The sequence below is a fragment of the Podarcis muralis genome, chromosome 11, assembly GCF_964188315.1.
Source record: "Podarcis muralis chromosome 11, rPodMur119.hap1.1, whole genome shotgun sequence".
NCBI classification, from domain to species: Eukaryota; Metazoa; Chordata; class Lepidosauria; order Squamata; family Lacertidae; genus Podarcis; species Podarcis muralis.
Window position 1 is genome coordinate 33000666 of NC_135665.1, and position 24296 is coordinate 33024961.

At 39.0% G+C, this 24296-nt stretch overlaps 1 protein-coding gene across 16 annotated transcripts in view; it reads left to right on the plus strand.

Moving 5' to 3' along the window:
* Positions 1 to 24296, plus strand: part of MEF2C (myocyte enhancer factor 2C) — a 172987-nt gene that overhangs the window by 69239 nt on the left and 79452 nt on the right. For 11 of the 16 annotated variants that reach the window (XM_028749307.2, XM_028749312.2, XM_028749309.2 and 8 more), the window contains one exon: positions 5411 to 5607. In XM_028749307.2, the coding sequence (XP_028605140.1) occupies positions 5554 to 5607 (54 nt within the window). In that variant the 5' untranslated portion in view covers positions 5411 to 5553. Of the gene's footprint in view, positions 1 to 3199; positions 3475 to 5410; positions 5608 to 24296 lie in introns of those variants that run through there. The other 5 variants (XM_028749301.2, XM_028749304.2, XM_077936231.1 and 2 more) reach the window with 3 other exon arrangements.

Consider the following 24296-nt stretch of genomic DNA (forward strand, 5'->3'; position numbering starts at 1 on the left):
AAATGCATGCTCTCCTGAGATGAATTTAGCAGATTAGAATGAAATCCCTTGCACATCTTTTAATGTGGCAGACCAGTCATAAGATCAAAACACATAAATGTAGGTTATGTTAAATTTCTGAACTGGAATGTTTGAGACAGATGTTTGAAATCTTCGGATGACTCAGATTCACTTTATTTATTTCTTTTAAAAATAATGGCTTTCTGCCCAAATTAGATTACTGCATATAGTGGAGCACGCTGTTCATGTGTTACAGATCTAGTGCAGCAGTAATGACATCTAGTGTATAACTGTATAATGAAAAAGTTGTTTTAAAAGGGCCAGATTCTGGTTATATCCTTGTGTGATTGGTGCCAGGGGAAATGGATTTGGCAACGTCTTTACTGACCCATGCCAGCCTCTATATATTTAACAGCAGCATACAGATCATGTCCCATAATAATTTCTCGTTGGTGGTGCTGGCTGGACTGGATGTAAGTATTCCAGGTTCAGATTCCTACTTAGCTGTGTGTAAAACTCTTGGTGGCTTTGAGCAAATCTCTGTCTCGTTCAGCCTGATTTATCTCACAGTGTTATTTTGAGGTGAAATCTATGATCTTATACATTGTTATTACTAGGGAGTAGGTTGCATTGGAAACTGTGGGGTTTATTTCAGAATCAACAGGAATAGGATGGACAGAATATATGTGTAACAATATGTGTTATGGCCCGCATCAAACCATAGATTAGCATGAATTTAGGATACCCAGCACTCATATACAAACACTGTGTTCCGCATCGGCAGTTCTTCAATGTTGGGCTGCGCCATGACCTGCGGTCGTTCATGGTCCTATAAGGCAGAACAGTTGAAGCTTTCTTTGTATATATTAACTAGACTTTTCTGTGCCCATTGTCATATTGCTGCTCTCTTTCTGGCATCAGTTGGGCTTTCTCTCTTAGTGTCAAATGTACAGGCTGTGCTTTTTGAAGGAATAGAAGCAAAGCCCCTTGTTCATCTTTGAAAACAGAACAGATTTTTATTTTTATTTACAGGGCAATCTGATAGATGTTTACTCAGAGGCAAGTTTACTTGAAGTCAAGGGGGCCTGGGCATAGGATTGCAGTCCTATTCACACTTACTTGGGAGTAAGTCCTAGTGGGAATTACTTCTGAGTAGACCTATCTATAGGACTGTGCCGTCAATCTCTGCCCATGACACAAGCTTGAGGGTTCTTTTGTTTTTGTTTCAAATGTAAGAACCGTTACATTTGAATGTAAGAATATGTACAGCCCAGCCCAGGCAAAATTGGGGGGGGGCTGCTATTTTTGGGACACTTTTTGCATTTTCTAACAAAGCTTCCATCACCATTAAATAAGTTTTCCCTCTGGCTACCACTTTGTTTATAAATTGGATGTATTGAGAGTCCTCCGTTTTGCTGCTGCTTGTTGCCCCTTGGGTGACTTGTTCAAAGGGACCTCTGTCTGGGGTGTTATGCAGCCGAGCAGATTCAGAAAGTTCTGTTCGCAGGAGGAAGTAAAGAGTTTTGGTTCCCATTTTGCACTTCTGGAACAGTTTAAGGAAGGAAGCACCTTTACACCTTTTATTGTTCGTGGTTGCTGACATCATCTCCTTCCCTGACCACTCAGTGCGTGTTTCCTGCTATTCTGTCAAGATTCTTCTGTGTTAGTGAGCGGGAGGGAGAGAGAAGGAGAGAGAGGGGGAAAATGTGTGAGAGAGGGAGTGAAGAATGGCCGTCTGCAGTGCTGCATCTGCCCACTGGAACTCAAATCACTCTTCCCTCAACTATCTGTGCCTTTGGCAATCTTAGAGCGAACAGAAGCCCGCCAAACTGAAGTTCCTCTTTTTAGTAAACAGTCTGATTTTATTTTATCTCTACAAAAGTATTTGGGTTTCCAAAAGGGGGAAAATGCTGAAGGCTGTGATTTTGAAGAATGTTAATATTTGAATAATGAAACATCGACATTTTTTAAAAAGATGCATTTGTTTACATGTAACTCTGTCATTAGCCTGGAAGGTTTATTTAATGTGGACACTATTTTGACAGGGCTTCTGGAATAATTTTAACTTGCCATATAGCTAGTTTTGCCTAGTGCACTTTTTTATTTTTAAATGCAGTCTGAGGGTTTACGAAGCACTGCAATTTTTCTAACACTTGTAGTGTACGTACCTTGAGATAACACCCTTTGCAACTCAAAGCATCTTTTCCAAGTTCCAAGGCAGGTGGTAAGGAATTCTGGATCGCCTTCACTCTTGGCACAGATCTTTAAAAATATTTTAAGGTTTATGGCTTTTTTGTTCGTCCCATGATGTATTTTAATTACTTTTCTATGTACTTTGCTATATGGTTGGGAGTCTTGCCCGTACGTATAAAATAAGATGGATCCTATATTCATGCAGTTTTGCAAAAATGTATGTGCGTGTTTGTGTGTGGTGTTAATAAAATAATGCATGTTAAAGAGAGAAATCATGAAAAAGACAAAATAATATGGTTTTGACATTAAGCTGGATAGTGTGCGGGGGAATCCTAACAACGATTTTTTAGTCAAAGCAGTAGCACCAGACTGCAACTTCCCTAGCTATAGAACTGCAGTATTTCTGTGTGGTGTGGGCTTACATACACGCATAAGCATGTATATACGGATTAAAACAGTTGACACATTGTTTCTTGTTCCTCAGCCTATATATATATGAGAAACAACAACATAATAATTGGACTCAATGCTTCCTTTTTAAGCCATACAGGCTTCTTTTCCCCACCTCAATCTCCTGCCTCACCACTTGTCAACAGATTGTTGCTGCAAATGGGAAGAATGATTCAAATTCATCTCATAACTTACAATGATGTACATTTGGAGTTCTTTCGATGTACCTGGTGAGCTTGCCCTAGATTTATGTCTGCTGAGTCCAAGAAGTGTTTGTGGAACTATTTGGAGAATATTTTTATGTAGTTGTGGAATGCTTAACGTTCCTGACACCGGGCTGTTTATAATCTTCCTCTTCTTCTTCTTCTTCTTCTTCTTCTTCTTCTTCTTCTTCTTCTTCTTCTTCTAGCTCAGTATGAAATGTGGAACTGCTAGTTGTGTGGGAGGGACTCACCACGTTGTTACTTCACCAGGGGCTCTGCATCCTTGTCCTAACAGACGAGAGTGTCAGCATTTTGTGATCTCTCCCCCGCCCCCCCTCTTTCTCATTCGGCTCCAGCAGCTCGATCCGTAAAGCAGTGCTCCTCTTGGCTAACCCCGTGTCACCACTTCTCTAATCTGTCCACTCTGACCTTCCACCCTCAACAAAGCGACAGCTTAGGCAGGCATAGGACTGTAAGCCGATAGTGCCTCGGGCTCCACGTGAATGAAAGGAAGGGAAATTGTTCCATATGCATTTGCTGTGGATTAGTCTATTGGCTTACTGTTGTGGAGAAAGCCTGTTAGACTTCCTGCACGTACATGGGAATTACCTGGCTTTTTATATCAGAGGTAAGCTTGACTGTTGGGGTTGGAGAGATGCGGCGGGGGGAGAGAAACTCCCAAGGAAGCAGTCCAGCTGAGAGAAGTTGAAAAACATTCAAAATGAACTTATTGTCCTAGTCACCAGCGAATGTCAGAGAATGCAGCTTTTCCAAAACATGCTTAGATTGTATTTAAAGTACTTTAGAAAAAGAAAATGAATCTACTACAATTGAGCGTATGCACTCTTTCTGTGTTTCAAGAGTAATGAAAGCAGGTAGGGTTGTTTTGTCAACTCAGACTGCATAAAAGTGAGTTCATTAACTATTTTAAATGCCTAAAACTGCAGAAATGATGGGAGTTGATAGTTTCGTTTCTCTGCTATACTGTAAAGTAATGATGCTAGCACTGGATTCCTTAAGACTTGGTGGTACAGTGTAAAAACTAACTTATGGTGTATAAGATTTGGAGTTTGTGACTGAGTAATAGCCTTCTAATTTTTTTTCTTAAGAGCCCAGAACACAGAATAGCTGTAAAATAAACTGACGGAAACAAAATGAGCACAAAACTGAAAATTTGAGAAAGCTTTTCCGATCTGAATTTTCAGGCCAGAGCTTCAGAATAGTGTTACATACTGTACCTTTGGGGATAATTTAACAGGTTGGCTATAGGAAAGCCAGTCTACAGTTGAGATTGCACTGTCATATTTTAACAATCTTGTGAATTAAGAAATCATTTTATTGAAACACAGTGGTGGTGGTGGTGGTGGGGAATTAGGCACTAATAAATATAAATGCAATTTTTGATTTCTCTCTATGTGTGCTAAAATTTGTATTTTAGCCTATGTATGTCTACTCAGTAGTGAGTCCTATTGAGTTAAATGGGAGCTACACTTGGGTGAGTGTGTATAGGATTGCAGTCTCAGTAGACATACATAATAAACATTAATGTTTGCAATGTGCTACAGGGAGATATTTGATTTTATCCACATAACTGTCATACAGCTTTCGCTTGTGACCTTTTGCTTATTTTTCCAGCTTTTGATTTGCTTTTTATGTAATGTTTTGCAACAGTTCTGGTTTATTTTTTGTGTGGAAGAATATTAGGAACACATTGTCATGTGTTTATGAGCTTTCTTTTGCAGTTATGACTCTTTATGATGTGATTAGTTTTTTGCCCTTATGTGTGAAGGAATGGTAGATGCGTGGATTATATTAACAACTGCACCAATTATTACACTTATTGTAGGTGGAAATATATACAAATATATTTAGTCTGTAAAAAAAAGCAAAAGCTCACTTTTCAATATGATAGAGCTAAAGGGGTATTTTTCTCTTGAACTATTTCATCTGCAGTCATTCTCTTTCTTTTAAAAAATGGAATATAAGGTTAAAGGATTTAGATTTGGCTGACATTTCTCATATATCAAATAGTACTTTAATAATGGTCTAGCCTAGTTTGCATAATAAGAAACATTATCACCTCTTCTGTTTTCCTTCAAAAGTGAATTAGCTTGATTACTTAGCTTGCACAGGTATGGAAAGGTTCATTAACTCCCTGATTTAGGTAATTTTTCATATTTCCAAGGAAGTCTTACAGAATAGAGAAAATTTGCATCTATGAGAAGTATGAGTGCATGCACTTTAATTGTTTTAGTGATGTCTTAAAAGCTTTCTTCAGCGCTTATATCCAGAGCCTAAGATGTATGTTCCCCACTGAAAGAGCATCTCTTACTTCTGAATAACTGTCTGTAGGATTGAGGTGCCATAGCTACAAAACAAAACAAAAATCCAGTTTAGCGCAATTACTAATAATAATGCCTAATCATTTCTGACTTTATTGCTTATTTAGCAGTTCTGCATTCAAAACCACACTTAAGCCAGTTGGTAAGATATCACAGTAGCATCGTTCTATAAAGATTATGTCCAAATAACTCCCTAACACTTCATTTCTTTTGTGTACTTAGCAGGAACGGATGCAGGGGTCTGTGAATTGAATCGCGTAAGTGCTGAAGAAGGATTCTTGGTTTGAGGAAACAGGAAAGAGGAAGGAAAGATAAGAAGAAAATACACGAGTGTAGGAACGAACGAGAGAAGAAAAACGGGGACTATGGGGAGAAAAAAGATTCAGATCACAAGGATTATGGATGAACGTAACAGGCAGGTAGGTTGCAAAATAATCCTCTTTGCACTTCACAGTCACATCATGGCATAAGTCAGATCTGTGCTTTGGGGTTAATTTTTTAAAGGGCTCGAAAACATCACATCTGCATCATATATCTGACATTTACAGTAATATTCACATGCTATTGTCTGTGAAGCTTCAATATTTTTATGCATATTGTTGCATGTTATACACTTTAAAAAAACATTCTCTAGTTTTAATATAATGCAAGATCCTTCTGTTGAGGATATATCACTGTGACACCTGAATTGTTGTGTAAGATCAGCTCCTTTCTATCAATTGCAAACTACTATAATTCCAAAACTAACTTTGCTTAGATTGAGACTGTTGCCAATTGCAATTTCAATATTTATTTTATAAACCAGAAAAGCTCAAGGGGGTATGTTGTGGACCTGATCAAGCAAATTTTATTATTTTTCTTTGTATCCCCCCTGTCAAAAATCTGTCATGGACTAGGGTTTTTAGTCATAAAATTTTCAGGCAGAATTTCAGTCCTGAAATACTACCAATAAATCTGACACCTATATGACAACCATAAAATTGAATTAAGACTTTAAGAAAAGTTTGTTACTTCCCCTTTAAACCAGAGTCAACCTTATAGTAGAAAGGTGTTTGCTTAGACAATCCAATGTACAGAGCAAGAAAAGTACAGAAATAACAACAACAACAAAAGCGAGACAAGCAAACAAGCAAATCACATTGTAGCTTACCTATTCAAGAAGTGGTTTGTGCATGTGTGTTATAATTATTTTTACTCTAACCAAACCTTCCCAAAATATTATAGGATAGGTCATGATAACTGCATGTTAAACCGTTCTTTTATAGTGCAGATGTCGCCGTAAAACACACTCATACTTTACTGTTAAGGCTTTAAAAGGCTCTGATCCGGAGAAAACTGTGGGTAACAAGGTGTTGCTGACTACCAGCAACAGGCAGGTAATAGCTATATGAATTATCCCCGAGGGATGCACATTCCCCTTTTTATTATAAAACTGATGAGAAGATGTCCTCCCATCTGCTCTGCGCAGTGCTGATGTCTATGTACATTTCGATGCACATCCAATCTGTGCCAGCTGTGTGCTGAGCTCTGTATGCAGAGTTCTCACTGGAAGCCGTGTGTAGAGTCCCACATCCCAGCTATCTGTGTTGGGGCTCCTTGCATGTTTCACCTTGTTGTGTTCTTAGATTTCAATCCAACAAGGGCAACTTGTGTAGCTGGAAGCCAGCTTGCGTGCATGGCCCTCCGCTAGCTGATGAGCCACATCCCCCTTGTAGAAAGAACCCAACATAGAAATAATTTATTGTTCTAATTTTCAAGCAAGCCTTGTATGAAATTTAAAACGCTGCAGTGCAGGCATAACTTGCCCTCTTCGTGGCAGAAAATCAAGTTTCATATAAAGCAAACAATGATAATATTTATGATTGATGCATTCTGAGTTTTCCCTGTAGGTTACTTGTTGCCCTGGGCCAAGCCAGAAAGCAATGATTCTGTCAATACCAAGCCACCATATTTGCTTTAATTGTTTATAGCTTAGAATTTAAATTAAAAATGGAATAGTGAGCAGCATTAAGCATTTAGACATCAGTTGTTTTGTCCATGAGCATATTGCCAGTTTGTGTAAAAAAAATAAAATGCCTAAATTAAATTAAATTAAATTAATTGTTGAGGGGATTAATATTTGGCAAAAAAGAAGCTTATTTTGATTTTTGATATTTAAAATATGGACAATAGTTCGGAAGCTATTATTTTATTCAAGTGTTATTTTATCAAGAAATAGAACACTCTTACTTCCCAGAATGTGAAGGTCCATTGGCCTGTTAATCACCTTTCCGCCAAGGTTTAGCACAATCATTTAACTCATTCATATTGAATCAATGGGTTTGGGCATGATTTCTGTTTATGGAATTGGCTTTCCAAAGCAGTTAGATTTGCACAAGGTATTGCACGAGACTAAGTTAACCACCCTTTAGTCCCATTAAAATCAATGGGGCTAAGGGCTTGTCCACACTTTCGCTTGCCCTGCCACTTTTCTCTGGGGAAGCATGCTATTTGCATCTGAATCTGAGCAAACTTCAATCAGGTTTTCCGTGAACTGACATTTGCCCCGGTTCAGCGGTAAAGAGCTGGTTTTCCCGGGGAAAGCGGTGTGGCAAACAGAGAATCCTTCTGACTTGTTTATAGAAAGCACAGGGCAAGTGGAAAACCTCTCGGACCAATGGATGAGCTTTTAGTCATGACTAGCTTGTTTCATTTTAACTAACTTCCTCAGGATCAAACCCACAGTTGGTCATTTTAGATTGCACAGTTTTAGGATCTACGTGTTTGATCTGTAGACTGTAGACAGTAAGATACAGTTAGAAGTCTTGAAATGAACTACAATATAATCTTACTCTTTGGGCACTATAAGGGAAAGTTTCACATTCTTTACAGAAGAAGAGCACCGGGAAGGATTGCAAGCGTAAGGGGAAGGGGAAATGGCCATGTCCTCAACATAGGAAGCGTCCTCATACCAAATTCACCTACCTAACTGAATGGCAGGTTTTCAGAGAAGGGACATTCCCAGTCATATCTGGAGATGCTAGGAGTTGAATCTTGGGCATTCCGCATGCAAAAGAGATGTTCTACAACTGCGCTATGTCACTCTTCACTTACTGTGAGAAGAATATACAGAAGACACGATTCATTCAAAGCTAAGCATAAGTCCTGGTCACTTCCATGGTGAATTTCAGAAAGACTTGTTTTTTCCTCTTGAAATCAACGAGGCTTGAACTTTGCATCCATAATGGCTCAGTGAATGTGCTCTAGATTTCAATGATTTAGTAGAAAGAGTGAAAATCCTGACCTGGAAGACATCAGGATTTGTCTTTCCTCTTAAGCTAGCCCTGCAGTTGCAAGATGAACTCATGAAACCGATTTACAATTATGGCATTAAACTATGCTTGCCATTTTCCCTTTGTGACTGCATGTCACACATTCAAGGTTGTGTTCTCAATCTTCCCTCTCTACAACTTAACAATGTTAGAATTGTTTGACTAGTTTTAAAATAGAAGCTGAGATTCTCAAGACCTCAGGTGTATTTAAAGAACCCTAAAATCATATGCTGTGGCAGATTTTTAGTAATGCTAAAAATATTCTAGTGTGATTTGATAGTTCACTGAAGTAAAATTTGCAGGGTTCTGCAACCCTTGCTTTTGAGTATATCTGTGTTTCGAAGTAACACTGATTTGAAGCCAGCTATGTAATACTCAGAACTCACTGAAATTGATGGACTTAGCTTTGAAATTAGTTGAATGCAACCCACAAAACTTGCTATTGTTTTAGCTTATTTTTGCCAGAAGGTGTAGAAGGGGATGTCCAGGTAAGGAGTGTAATATGTGAAATGTAAAGACAAATCAAAGATATCCAACTCTGTATTTTTCCCCACAGTACACTAATGTAGGGGCAATGGGTAAGAAATAAATTTAATCCTGTTTGCATTTATAGGCAAATATACCTAGTCTGCATTTTCCAAAACAATATGAGAACTGAAACACAGCCATCCTTTGAAATTCACACTCCTCCAGTTCATCACAGTTCTCCAGCCAAGTAATGTGTACAAAGATGCCAACACTTGTGAAAACAACCTACAGAGATGCATCGTATCAGGGGGAATTGCTTGCAAAAAATGTATATATTAAGCAAAACTGCATTAAAAATTTGGCTCTTAAAATAAATGTACACTAAAATATCAATGTATTTTCACTTTTTTAAAAAATCAGAAAATGACATGGAAATGTAGAGAAAAATGAGCAGGAACAGAAAGAAAGAGAAATTTTCTGATTCACTCATCCCTATTAGGGGCTAGAAGAACCTTCTGGGAGGTGGGGGACTGGCAGATAGGAAGGAGAGTTTAAGCTAGTCCAACCCTTTGCAATACATGAATCTCAGCTAAATCAAACATAACAAATGGCCATCCAACCTCTGCTTAAAAACCTCCAAGGAATGAGAGCCCACCACCTTCCAAGGGAGTCCATTCCACAGCTGAACAGCTTCTACCGTGAGAAAGTTATTTCTGATGTTCACTTGGAATCTCCTTTCTTGTAACTTGAATCATTGGTTCAGGTCCTACCCTGTGGAGAGGAAGAAACAACCTTGTTCCATCTTCCATGCATCAGCCCTTTATATATTTGAAGATGGCTATCATATCTCGTCTTTTTCAGGCTAAACATACCCAACTCCCTCAACTGTTCCTCATAAGGCTTGGTTTCCTTAATCATCTTGGTCCCCTCCTTGTTTGCAAGTGAGAAGTGGCATAATATCCAGGAAAACAAAGATTTGGCCTATTGTCCTATTCACACTGACCTGGGAGTAAGTGTTACAGAACTGAGTAGGATTTATATCCAAGTAGGCATGCATAAGATGGCACTGCTAGACTTCTTCTGGCTCACAACACAGAGAAGGAGATTGTCTTTTCCATACATTTCACCCTTAATATAATTTTATTCCTTCACAATGAAGATACTGTTTCTTTTTGTATATTCCTGCTTCGTGTAGCTAAGCACAGGAGTACAAAGTTGCAAGATGGTACCCAGCAACTCACGAAACTGTTTAAAATCACAAAATTAAAAATACAATACAATAAAGTTTCGTGCAACTTTGTTTTTGCTGTTAGGAAGGGAAACATGTAACAGAAATATATCAACTGGAGCAAGACTTGTGAGTTAAAATACAATCAGTAGATATTTAGAATATTTTTCTCAGAAGAGTTACCTTAACTCATTTAATGTAGCTTGAGCTTTCATGGGGAAGAGATTTTCAACACTGCAGTGAAACGTTGACCCCAAAACAAAATCCTACAACAAACTCTGCTGCCAACTCTTTCCACACATATAGGACTGAATGATATAAATTACAGTATTGCGTAGTTATACTACCCCTGCAGTGTTTTTAGTTGATTGGCAAAGCAATTCTATGGTGGGGTGACAGGAGATCCAAAACGGAGAGGGGTTGACAGAGAGGGGTTGACAGCTATATATTACCCTTTCCCCCTTACCCCTCCCGTTGACTCAAATGGAGGGGATTTAATTTGGCAGCTCCAGTTCTAGTATAGCTTTGAGCTGATTTTGGCACTATATCAGGGGAACCAAAGGGACTTAGAAATCTGCAGATCTTTGGTTTCCCCCTGATCACTTCTCTACAATACCCCATTTCTGTGGTGGTGGTGGGTCTTTACACGGCTGCATCAGGAAGGCCTCTAGTGGTGGACCTCTAGAGTTCTGCAGCAGCCTGTGGCCCCACAATACGCCTTCTAGAGTTTTGGTAGCGTCATCCATTAAAATCCCTTTACTCACTGAAAATATGGCCTTATGAATCAGGCAGCAGAGTCCCTTCCCCCTGAGCATTATTTTTTATTATAGGAAGATCAAAAACATAGTGGGTGGCAGCCATCTTCTTGACTGAGATGTTGCCCCAGCTCTCCTACGTGCATTAGAATGCTCTTCAAATATGGCGTCTCTTCTGACACACATGGGGATCATCTAAAAATAAAGAATGGGAACTATTTTCTTCCTATTTTTTTATTTATAGGGAACCAAATCAAGATATGATATATGAGCTAAACAATTAAAAGTCATGTGAAGAAGATATCTTTAATTGAGCCACAGCCTTAGTTCATATATGTACACCTTTTCCATCACCTACCATCAGTGCCCTTCTGTGGTTTGAATGTGGTGAACATTCAACATGTCCTTTTTAAAATTGTATTTATGAACGGATTGGACATTAGAAATGGACAAGGGAAACTTGGGGGGGGGGGATTCAGTCTTCCATGGCATTCCATTTGTGACCTATACTTCAGGGGGGAGTTTAAGAGACAGATAAAGTATGCTGAATGAATTCATCTGTTAATGAATTAACAGATCTGACACACTTTCTTCTGGTTTGAATCATGAACTCAATAGGCTAGGTCACTACAAACAGAAATGATCTCATGTATGCTGTGTCATGCAAATCGAGCACAAGCCTGCAAGTGTTTGCGGGGGAGGCAGAATCCATCTTCATCTATGGGCTTCTTAACTGAATGTCATTTATGTTGATTTGATAGATGGTGTCTCTGCTTCAATTGTGTGCTCATTTTTAATTCCAGTTTACAAGCATGTGTGCACACACAGCCCATCTTTTTCACTGTCTGCTTCGTGCATTAAATGAAATCTTCCCTATGAAAGCTAACACCACAGTTCATACTCCCAAGTCATAAAAATGTGAACTAAGCATTGATTCCTATAAGCTTGTATTCTTGCTATTATTTGTACCAAGACTTATTTTCTTCCTGATAGCTGTGAACAAAATGTTCTACTTTTAAGAACAAATTCCATTTCTTTCTCAAAGTAGAAAGCAATGTTTGCTTCTTCAGCCTAAGGACATATTTTATTCCAATTAATTACGTTGGGAATCACACATAATCACACCTGAAGTCATGTTTACTTTTATTGTCTGGGATCCCAGTTTGATTTTTTTTTTTTAATGCTCCTATAACACAAAGTATTATTCATGATTGTGTGTGTGTGTGTGTGTGTGTGTGTGTGTGTGTGATGAAACAGATTTTGAAGGCAATTTCTAAACAGATTATGAACATCGTGGCTCTATGCTGTTTGTGCAGTACTACTAAACTATATTGGAGCACAATTTAGATGAACTAGCTTCAAATGATATATTTAGATCTCACTGCTTTTAATTGTTAGTATTATCAAGTAGACAAAGTAAAAAGCAAGCCAAGTCAGTGAGTTGTCACAGACACAGGCAAAAGAAATGATCACTTCTAAAATTCATTTGGAAGGCCCTGAGGGAGTAAGAGCTGGAGGTGGGAAGCAAAACTAAAGTCATTGTGTGGAGGAAGAAGTTGCACTCTTCCTGTTTTGACAGGAAATGGAGACAAATGTGCTTCCTGACCATTTGCTCAGTAGGGAATGAAATATTCTCTGACCTTTACCTCATGAACATTTTAGCTTTGTTTTAACTAGTAAACATGTTTTCACCCCAAACATTTATTTGTATTTGCCAAAATGTAATATACGGCTAAAATGACACCCTCATTGCTTATGAGGGTGTGCAGCATACAAGCTCATTTGCAGCGTGTGTGTAATGTTAAGCCGGGTGAATTCTATTGCAAATGAAATGTTCTCCTTAGAACTTTATAACATACAGTTCTCCAAGGTGCAATTTCAAACCCCACAAGATTCACGATTCATGTTCAATTTGGTATCTCTTTTGACCACCTAACTTTTCATGCATGTATGATTGCCAGTTGCCAGTATGTGTTGGTATGAGACAGCATGAGGAAAGGAAAGCAACTCGGAGTCCTTCCATCTTGCAGTGCATAACCACAAAATGCAGCTGCTATTCTGGCTTATGCTCATCTAACCAGCATGGGGTAGAAGGGAGGGGGGAGATAAAGATAGAGATAGAGATAGAGATAGAGATGATAGAGATAGAGATAGAGATAGAGATAGAGAGAAAGAGAGAAAGAGAGAAAGAGAGAAAGAGAGAAAGAAAGAAAGAAAGAAAGAAAGAAAGAAAGAAAGAAAGAAAGAAAGAAAGAATTGTTTTAGAATATGGGAGAACAAGAGATATGAAATACTTCTAAACCTTTTAAATTCTGGATTCTTAAAACACCTGTTAATTAACATACCTGTGAACTACCTCTTCCTGATACTCTTGAAGGCAAGTGTCATAACAGAGATCAGCAATCCTGTATTTGAAAACTTAGGACATGTACTGGGTTTTTGTTTTGTTTTTTACTAGATAGAGGGTGCAATTTGAACAGTTTGGTTAACTCCATGCTCCATTATTAGTTTGCTACTATTCTAATGAGACAGAAAGAGAGAAGACCCTTTCTATTATGTTCTAGACTGTTCTGCTTTATCACATCCTGTCTACAGTGTTAGAAACTGAGATAGGAATATGAAAGCTAGGAGCTAAATGACACCTTAAACCTAGGTTATGGGTGCCACAATGGAATGTCTAGGTGCACTTTTTTTTATAACACAAATACAAAGCTGAAAATGAATGAACTTCAGCTTAAAACCGATGTTCATTTTTCCCATGGTCTAGTATGAAGACTGCAAAAACAAAAAACAAAGCCATGCTTCCCCTGCCCACCACCTTAATATTCTTATGAGGGTCCCTCAAAATGCTGTCTTTCTGTAAGGCCAACTGAGAGGCAGAATCTATCAGCTTGCTTGGTGCTGCAGTAATCTCCTGGAAGTTGAGCAGGCAGGAATTTCTCCTCCCACACTCTCAGCACCAGCAGTGGCAGTTTTAATCTGAAATCTTAGGCGCAGTACTGCGCCCAGAGCTCAGAAATTGCTCTCGCTAATGAAATTCCCAGTCGCAAAATGCACCTAGAACAATGGGAGTTTTGAACGCTGCCTGTGTAATCCATTGCGCAGTTGAACTGGCATACGGTATTTAGTTCTGAGTCCATTCATTTCCATTGAAGTCAGTGACACTAAATCAGTGTACGTCTTAATACTTAGCAAACTTGTCAATTGGCTGCTTGCAAGGTGGGGTATGTGTGCGATATATTACAGCCACAGCTTTACAGCATCTCTCAGGCAGCTAGGGATCAGCATGCTTGTGCTGGTGACAATGGTTCTCTTCGCAGCCTGCCTCAGTGCTGTCTTGTCCCTGTGAATTATCCAGAAGGATTAAAAGAACATGGCAGCAGGCTGATGAAGTGTGCCTGGCTGCTCTTTTTAACGATCCTTTCATTTAATGGGTCCTGCCCAGTCGTTACACAAAGGAGGATTTGTCAGGGGGGAATCCTTCAATGATTCTTCGGCCCATCACTGCTATGGAGTGTAACCATAAAGCTGGTAGAAAAGGAGCCTTTGTTAAATCATGATTTGAAAACACAGACACACACAAGGAGATGCAAACTTGGGAATCTCATTACTGCAGAAAGTCATGTACAGCTTTTTATGAAAGCTAATTGTGCTTAACTGCTTTGGATGCTTTTTTAGCAAACACATGCAAAAATGTGATATCCTGGAGTAAAGAGACTTTCTGGCTTTGGTGGGGAAATATATAGAAATAGATAAGGAATGGAAAAAGAAAGTGTTGTTGAACAACAGTAAAGAGTTGGATCCAGAATGGATTAGTCACACTTGGGGCTTGTTGAAATCTATGTGAAAAGTTAGTCATCCTGGATTAAGTTTAAATCCTGCTGATTGTCATGGGAATGAAATGCAAATAACTCAGCCTGCAATCCTAATTCCACTTACCTGAGAGTAAGACCCATTGAATCTAGCAGGAATTGTAGACATGGTTAGGACTGCGCTGTTAGTCCAGATCCAGTGCAGCATGGCAAGCAATGTTAAACTGGCCCTTCAAAGTCTTTTGTAATCCTTATAAAATTATTTTAAAGCAAAGAAGTTTTATTTAAATATGCAAAGTATTTAGCAGACATAATTCCTACCTACACATCGTACGCTTATGTCTCTATAGAAATGCCATGGTATAATGGCTCTAGTTTGTAGAGTGAAAAAGGATTTAAAAGGTCACAGTGAGTCCCTTCTCCCTCCACACACTTGGTGGACATCAGCACTGTTATTATGGGATGGTCAAAATTATTCTGGCAGCTTACTAAAAGGAGAGACAGGAATAGTTCGGGGAGTGGGGGCAGAGGAGGGGCAATGACGACAACAACAACTACACCCTGTATCATTCCCTATCACCACAAGAGCAGATGACAAAGTGGGTAGATTTGTGGCTTTTACCTTTCACCAGTAATTTTTGCTCCTACACAGAGCCAATTAAAGCTAGGAGTGGCACGGTATGTCATCTGTAATTTTAGATAAACATAAACAATGGCCAAGTGCTGTTCCTTTTTTGCTACCACAAATTGTTGGGGTGGCTTCTAGGTGGAAGAAGTCAAATTTGTTATGTTTTACAAAGTTATACGTGAGGGGGGCCTGCCTGCAAAACAGGGAAGCTTCATTCACTACAAAGCAAAATGCTACTTGATCTCTGTCTGCAATTACCGTACGCATAGGATCATATTGCAGTTTGTGTACAGATTTATATTTCAACAAGTTCTAGTCCTGTTCACTTTCACTAGGGCCATCTTCCACCAGTGCTATTTAAGGACTAAGGACTCATTCATGACCACTTGAGCCCATGCTTGCCTGCGCTGTTTTTCACTGATGCAGCCCAAGGTTGAGCCAGGAACTTGAAAGCTGCACACCATGTGTAAAGTGAAGACAGACTGGCTTTTTGCATGTCATCCCAACTGCTCAAAAAGCTAGGGTGGTTTGTCTATGATCAACTTAGATTGTAGCAGGCCAGCAGCATGAATGAGAATGAACTTTTAAAAACCACAAGCTCAGATGGTCATGTGAATGCTCTGTAGTGTTGTTGTTTTCAGGGGGTGCAGCTGGCAATAGATCCTTAGTGTGGTTCCCCTCTCTTATCATGTTCCCTTCTTCTTAGTGGGACTCCCCAGCTCCGTTGTCCATATCTTCAGCTCCTCCTTGTCATTGCTTTGCCTTGCTCTCTAGCTAGAGAGCCCCAGTGAGCAAGCTGCTGTCCTCCCCATTGCTTTCATCATTTACTTGCTTACACTTTCCGAGTCAGAGAAAAAGGGTTAATGTATCTGGAACCCTGCAGAAGAAAGAAAAATAAGTCAAGGGTAGAAGAGAGAGGATTTGATGAAGGCAAGTTGCAGGTAGAGGTAATTTTAGCGCGCGCGCGCACACACACACACACACACACACACAGTGGCTTCGTAGCTACAAATTCCCCTTTCTGAAGTTGCCTTTTAAAAAAGGATGTTGGGGGTTTACTTCAGTTGGTTTTGTGCCATTTCAGTAGCATTATTAGAAGACCGAGGGTGTTTTCAACTATCTACAGCCGGCCAGATGCAGTGATGTCTTATAACCAATGACTGTCATGTGAATTCCTTTTGCGTGTTTTGAGTGTTAGTGAGCTGTGAAGTTTTAGTTGTCTTTTCTATTTTGTCGTGCCTGGTGGCAGAGTAAGGAGGGACTCAGTTGAAACTTAGTGACGTGTCATATACTTGGAGGTTGCCTAGCACCTGTTTTGCTCTCCAAGTAAGAGCTGGTTTACACGTTCCTTTATTCATGTGTAGCAGATTTCTACCCGATGATTATCCTCACCATTGCTGTATCCTCACCATTGTTGCTACTCGGATCCTCTGGAATGCATGGGGAGTTTTTATGCCAGTACCAGATGTTCTTAGCAGCATCTGTTGCTTGTGCAGAAAGACTCCACAAAATCCTGATGATCCGTGCGGCAAACCACACTAGACAATACAACCCTTGTTATGGCAGTCAACACAGGGAAGCCTTGAGCATAATGTAATGTGTAGACTGATATTAATTCTGAGTGGTAGAATAACAAAGTGCTCTATGAGAATACTTTTAATTTGAAATTCATCTTTAGGAACATTAGAAGTTGTATTGAGCCATGTCGGAGCATTGGCCTAACTTGCTCCCTGGGGATTCAGCAGATCTATCTGGAGATACAGGGAACTGAATTTGAGACATTCTGTGTTCAAAGCAGATCCTTCTACTCAAGTTGTTGCTACAGGGTAACCTACAGGCCTGGACAGCTTCAAAATTTTCTTCAGTATCTGAGCCCATGTTAGTTGTGTGTGTTTTCTTGGCAGCATTGACATTCTTCCAGAAAGACCAGTGCTCACAGTGGAAGTGAAGGGCACTTTTGGAAGGCCTGATTAAGTGCACTGGAATGTTCTGGAGCACAGGAGATGTTGCAGCAGAATGGTGCTTCAGGAAGAGTGGCCAGAATTTGGGTTGCTAATTGAGGGAGACTGAAAAGTGGATTAGCGAATAGAAAACATGAAGTAAGCAGAAATAGTTGACTAAAGCAAGAAGCAATAGAAATGATATAGGGCTGTTGGTCAGTGGTAGAAATTTTGCAGAATGTTCCAGGTTCAGCCTCCTGTATCTCCAGGAAGACTGAGAGATAACCGTGTCTGAAATCCTGCACAGCTGGTGCCAGTCAGTGTAGACAATGTCAAGCTACATAGGCTGATTCAGTCTAAGGCTATGTTTCTCATACTGGTGAAAGTTGGATGGTTCTTGAAGCTCTGAGCCATTCTGGGACTGTAATGGGCCCAGTCATACCAAAATGGGATAAGGTATACTTAAATGAAGACTTGACATTCCACAAGTGCAGCATCTCCCATTATTTTGCAGTGATGGGGGAACTGTTTTGCTTCATACCCTAATTGCATCTTCTATCCATGATTCAATCACAAAGGGGGGGGAGCAAAAGAGAGAGAGAGAGAGAGGCAGAGGAACCACTTACAGGACCACAAACCCAAGCATGCAGGCAAACAGGAAAGTGAACACACTCATTCTGACATGGGTGCACAGACAAAAATACCCCTATCAGTTTTCAAATCCCAAGAAATGATACACACCCACAATGTAGCAAATTCAAACTTGAGCCTGACCTTTTTTAAACTTTCCTTGCAGTTGCCTCAGTTCTGGCTTTCTGCAAAAGAAGAAGGCACAAGCATGTTAACTTATTTCTCATGGGTCTTCTGGGTAAGAACTTAGGCAATTTTTTTGTTACAATCAGACCCTTCTCCCTGTCATATTCTTCAACTCTCAGTACCTTTTGACTCTGTATGGAAGTGGCATAATAGAGGAATAATCAACAACACTTGGAAATAGGGCAATAACTTGCACCAGAGATGGAAATCAGAAAAAGTAGTTGCTTCTCCAGAGTAGGAACTGGGTCCTACTTTTGAGGCTCCATGCTCTGCCTTCAGAATCTCAGGGTGTGAACCTCAGACGACCTGGCTACCCTCCTGGCTAAACTGTTTTCTGAAGATCAGATTGCACTACGTTGCCTGTAGACGCTCTTCAGATATTTAGAGAGCTTCTTTGTGGATGCCCTTACGAAGAGTCTCACTGCAGAACTATATTTATATGTATATACTAATGCTGAGCTGCAACCCGTACTCCTGTTTCTCAAATTATTTCTTCCTCAGACCGAAGCTCAACTGAGGATATTATGGGGTTTTCAGGAAAGACAGTACCCATGAAGGCTGCAGAGTGCAGACCACTGGATAGATGATTTGTGGAATGAAAAAAAGGGCATCCACAAACATCCCTTGTCAAACTTGAATGTATGGTAAATACAGCAATCCCCTGCCCCTCACCCCTTTGATAATGGACACATGTAATTTCTTTTCTCATCTGTTGGTAGAGAATGATAAAAAATGTGGGGATAGAGAATGATTGAAAAACATTTCAGCATAGCACACAGACCACATCCATCCTTTGTGCAGACAGTAGGTCATCCACTGAGTAAGACTCATTCCTCTAGGATCCAATGCATTTCACTGTTTTGTTTAAGCACCATCATGTCTAAGTTTAGACCTGTACATACAGATCGGCTGCTTCCAATTTTGTATATAGTTGTGTATGGTGCTGAGTAATGTGAACAAACTTACAGAAAATTTAGTGTAGCCAGTAGGGTAGGGATAGCCAACACGGTACCCTACAGAGGTTGTTGGACTACATCTCTCATTGGCCCCAGTGGGCTTGACTAATAGTCAAGGATTATGGCAGCTGTAGTCCAACAACACTTTGGCGACCCCATTGCAAGGTTTTTGTGTGTGCACATTAGTCTAACAAATGAAAACTTTCATGAGCTAGATCCATATTCTCAAACATGGGCTGAGACAAAGAGACGACATGTTTTAATAATTCATGAAAACTATATACTCAGCAAAGTTTTCCCAAATTAAAGTCAATGTCTGCCATCTCAATCTATGCTTATCAGCTAATTATAATTAGCTGAATAGCTAATTGAGTAGACTGGAGACCAATTCTACAACTTTTAAAAATTTAATATTGATTTTTAAATTTTATTATTAATGTAATGTGCATTCAAAAGATAATATACTTTTGTTTTTAAAGTATGAATAATGGGAAAAAAGAAAATTCATTCTTAAATACCTTTCAAGATGTTCCAAATAGTTTCTGAAGTCTTTGAACTTTCAACTGTTACTAAAAGAATAGATTCATTTGTATGACAAGTTATTGTAAAAGTATGAGATATTAATGATTTATGATGATATTGTGTTAAGTGCAAAAATGTCTTTAAGTTTTTAACTCTAAATGAGTGGCATATTTTAAAAGAATTGTGAAATTTCTCTTTCACTTTAGAAACCGTGATGCATAAAAACAGTTTTATCTCTCTGTGAACAATGGTAGCATCATGATATAATACATTTAGAGAAGATGATAATGAATCAATGAGCAATTAAGATTACATTTTAAAGAAAAAAAATTAAACAAAACTTTTATTCATTTCATCTTTTTAATTGTGATGAAAAGAAATCATTTGCAATGGTCTGTGACACGTCTTATGAAAATTAGTATGTGCTGTGTAGCATATTTATGTGGTCTCCTAAATGTTCAGGAGGACCTAACTGTAAACACAAACAGTGGCCTTAAAGATATTTCTGTCCCAAAGTGTACTTTGATGGTGAGAAGCTGTAAATTCTGAGGTTTCTCTGCAACAGAAACCATACTATATGCAGACACTCCTCCTCCAGTGCTGTGGTCTGCAAGTCTGATTGAAAATAGCTTGAGATGCAGCACAGTATGTGGGGTTCGTGCATCCTACTCATTCCATGTCCTGGGCTGTACTCAAGTCATGTATTGCCATTTCCTGTGAAGCAGAGACAGTCTTAAAACAGCATGAAGTTCAAAGTTACCAGGTCTGATGGGTTCAAAATGATGGTTTGACTGCCTCCACACCATCATGCATGCATACTTAAGCATTTTTATCAATTCCAGTTGTATAAGTTAGCTTGCCTTCATGAGTTCAGGTGCTTTGTCTAGATCATTTAATACAGACTAGTGAACCATTTAAACCACACTTTAGGGTTCATATCTTACATTCAACATGCGTACAATCTGCCTTCCTGTGTACACTCATACAGTTAGATAAACGTAAAATTCAGCATGTTTACACAACAATGGGGTTGTAGAGACTGTGCTTGTGTTCAGTTTAAAAAAACACACAGAAGGAAAGATAAGGGATCCATGTACTTTTTTCATAGAATATTTATTGAATTTCATTTTTAAAACCAAACAGTTAACATTTTCTCTTATCATCACATATATTTTGACTCTCACGAGTCTTCGACTTCCCCCCTTCCCCCTAACTACTTTCTTACATCCTTACATAATTTCTTTAGCATTTCAAATCCCCCGTTTACCTACTTTTATTCATATATATATATATATATATATATATATATATATATATATATATATATATAAATTGTAAACAGGTTTCTACCTCTACTTTGCAAAAACACACACCAAAAAACCCTTTAAGTCAGTCCTGTTAGTATTGTCTAGCATTTACAATGTTCTTTCAAATATAATAAAAATTTACTCCAGTCTTTTTCAAACTACTCTCGGGTTTTCCTGGTCAGTCTTGCTAGTTCTGCATATTCAATCATTTTAGTTTGCCATTCTTCTAATGTTGGTACTTCTTGTTGCTCCCATTTCTGGGCTAAAAGAGTCCTCGCAGCTGTTGTAGCATAGAGAAATATATTATAGTCATTCTTGGGAATTTATTCTATTATACCCAACAAAAAAAGCTTCTTTTTTATGAAATGTATCTTAAAACATTTTTTTAAGCTCATTATATATCATGTCCCAGTAAGCTTTAACCTTGGAACAAGTCCACCACATAAAGTCAAAATTCCCTTCTTTTTCTTTACATTTCCAGCACATATTATCACTTGTCCTATACATTTTTGCTAATTTAGTTGGTCTCAAATACCATCTGTACATCATCTTCATTATATTTTCCTTTAAGGCTGTACATGCAGTGAATTTAATTCCTTTTTTCCATAGCTTTTCCCAAGCCTCTAATTGAATATTATATCCAAAATCCTTAGCCCATTTTATCATAACCATCTTAACTTGTTCATCTTTAGTATGCCATTCTAACAATAGATTATACATCTTTGACAAAATTTTACCTTTACATTCTAACAACTCGGTCTCCAGTTTTGACTTAGTATTTGCAAAGCCATTATTTTTAACATCATCCTTAAAAACATTGTGCAATTGATGATATTGCAACCAATCAGTCAATTTTCCTTTCAACTCTTCAGAAGACTTTAATTTTACCTCATTTTCAACTTCTATTAACAAATCTTTATATGTGGCCCAATTTTTTTCCTTCTTAACCGCTGTAGGGATCTATGTACTTCTAATACCTACAACATAAGTGATTATCGGATGAGCAGCTTTTCTCCTGCATGGCAAGCTACACCACCAGATTCTCATTTTTACAAAACTGCATGTCACCCTTTGCAGTCAGTCATTGTAGAAACGAAAAGAAAAGATGGACTAGGGGTTGGGGTTGGGGTAAGGATAGAAGCACATGGATATTTGCTTTCTTCAAGCCCAGCATATTTTCTAAGGAAGCTGTGGTCATCAGGTAGCCCAGTTCACAGCCCAGTTAAGCCTATTCAGTCCCACTATTGAACCAGCGGCGTAGCGTGGGTTGTCAGCACCCGGGGCAAGGCAAGTAATTTGCGCCCCCTAACCCGTGGATTTGCGCCCCCTAACCTGTGGATTTGCGCCCCCTAACCCATGGATTTGCCCTAACCCCAGATGTTGCGCCCGGTGCGGCCGGCCCCCCCTGCACCCCCCACGCTACGCCACTGTATTGAACGACTGTTCAGTTGTTCAAACCTGTTCTCGGATCATTTGCTACTGGACTCCAACACTGCTGCATACATATTGGCAAATAGATAATAGCTGTCGTATGTTGCAGTCCATCAAAATTGTTGGATAGTTAGTAGCTGTAAACTGGGTTCAATCCAGCTGTCCAGGTTTGACTAGATGGTGGCTCAAACCACCCCTGAAAGGGGGCAGAGAAAGAGAGAGAGAGTACCATCCTGGTGCTGCAACCCTTTGGTAAAAAATAATTTTGTAATGGGAGCAGGAAGATTGAGATGGCAACACAGAACATCATTTGGGTTTTGATGTGGAAAATAAATGTGCAGCGAATTGGCATCTGGCCACATTTCTTTTAGATGGACTAGCTGGTGGGATTAGACAGACTTAATGTCACGTTTTCCATGGCATGACCGGCCGAGATTTCATGGCAGACTGGGGCTGCTGTTAGCATTAGCCTGCATTAGGCATGTAAGAAGATAAAACGACAGCTTTGTGAGCCATGTACAGTAGAGTCTTTTACGTCTAGCAGAGATCCATGTGCAGAGGTACTTTTACTTATAGCATTAAAGAGCTGATAGTAACTAGCATATCATTAAGTAGCCTTGCCCCGTGTGCACTGTAGTGCTATGATTTTTACTATAGCTGACTTTGATTTGGCAAATTGCTGTAGAAACTTGCAGGGGACTTTATCTCACAAACAAGCAATACTATATGAAGAAAGAGTGAACATACTGTTTTATATTGAAGAGCGCCTTGTTGTTTTTATTGTGGACAGGGTCACTTTAAAATAGGCAATAAAGTTATCCAGTTTTTATGTGCACGTCTTCCTCCTGTTAAGGCAATACAAGATAGAGCAACAAAAAATTAATGTACAAAGAAATGCAGTTGCCATGATCATTTCTCTGGGCACTATTTCTGTTCTCCCTGTCCTAAGTAGGATGCAGAATTCTCCACTGTTGTGATGTGTACAGGGAGAGGATATCCAGTTTGGACTGAGAAAGGCCCCTATTTGAGGCTCTTGATGGCCCCCTGTCAATCAGTGCTCTGGTTCACACATAGTACTAAACCGTAGTTAACATTAATTATAGCTAATTTTAATTATAATTTAATAAACAATAGTTAAAGCTGAGTTGTCTAGCAGATGATCACTTCAACCTTGGCTTATTACATCACAGAGTGGTTAAAAGCTCCAGCAAGAGCAGCTGAGCCTTGAGAGTAGTTTGAATTTTTTTTGCTACTCTTCAAGCACGGCTCTGTAGCAATGACAGTTTCTTAGCTAAGAAGGGGGTCCAGGTTCACACTTAATGCTCAGCTATGGTTTACATGAACTAAGGTTTATAAGCTGCTTACGAAACATGATTAACAAACAACCTTTAATCATAGTTAATAAAACATAGTTCAGTTGCTAAGTTAAGTTCATACCCAACTCTAAGCCATGGTTTAATAAGCCATAGTTTAATAAACCATGGTTTATCATATGTGCAAACCAGACCTACATTAGAGGTGATACTGAGCTATATGGTCCAATGTTCTGACACGGTATAAGGCAGCTTTCTATATTCCTACATTTTTGTACTTGTGCTCTAAATATCAAATGTGAATTGGCCCTTGTTGTGTATCCCTGTATCTATAAATGGATCCCCTTTTCAAAACAGCTATTATAAGATTATTAATTTTTTTAAATGGCATGAATTTGGCAAGCTCTGGTTATTTTACTTCAACAGTATCATAACTAGTAAACTCATTTTTTATTGTCTCAGGCAGAGACAAAAATTAGGAGGAAGAAATTGGAAAGATAGGGTGGAAGAAGAGTACAGGGCTCTAGTTCATTGCTACTTCATTTTTAATTTAATGTACAAGTGCATATATATGCCTGGATCATAAGTGCTTATATTAGCTTCTTTATTAATATTTGCTGA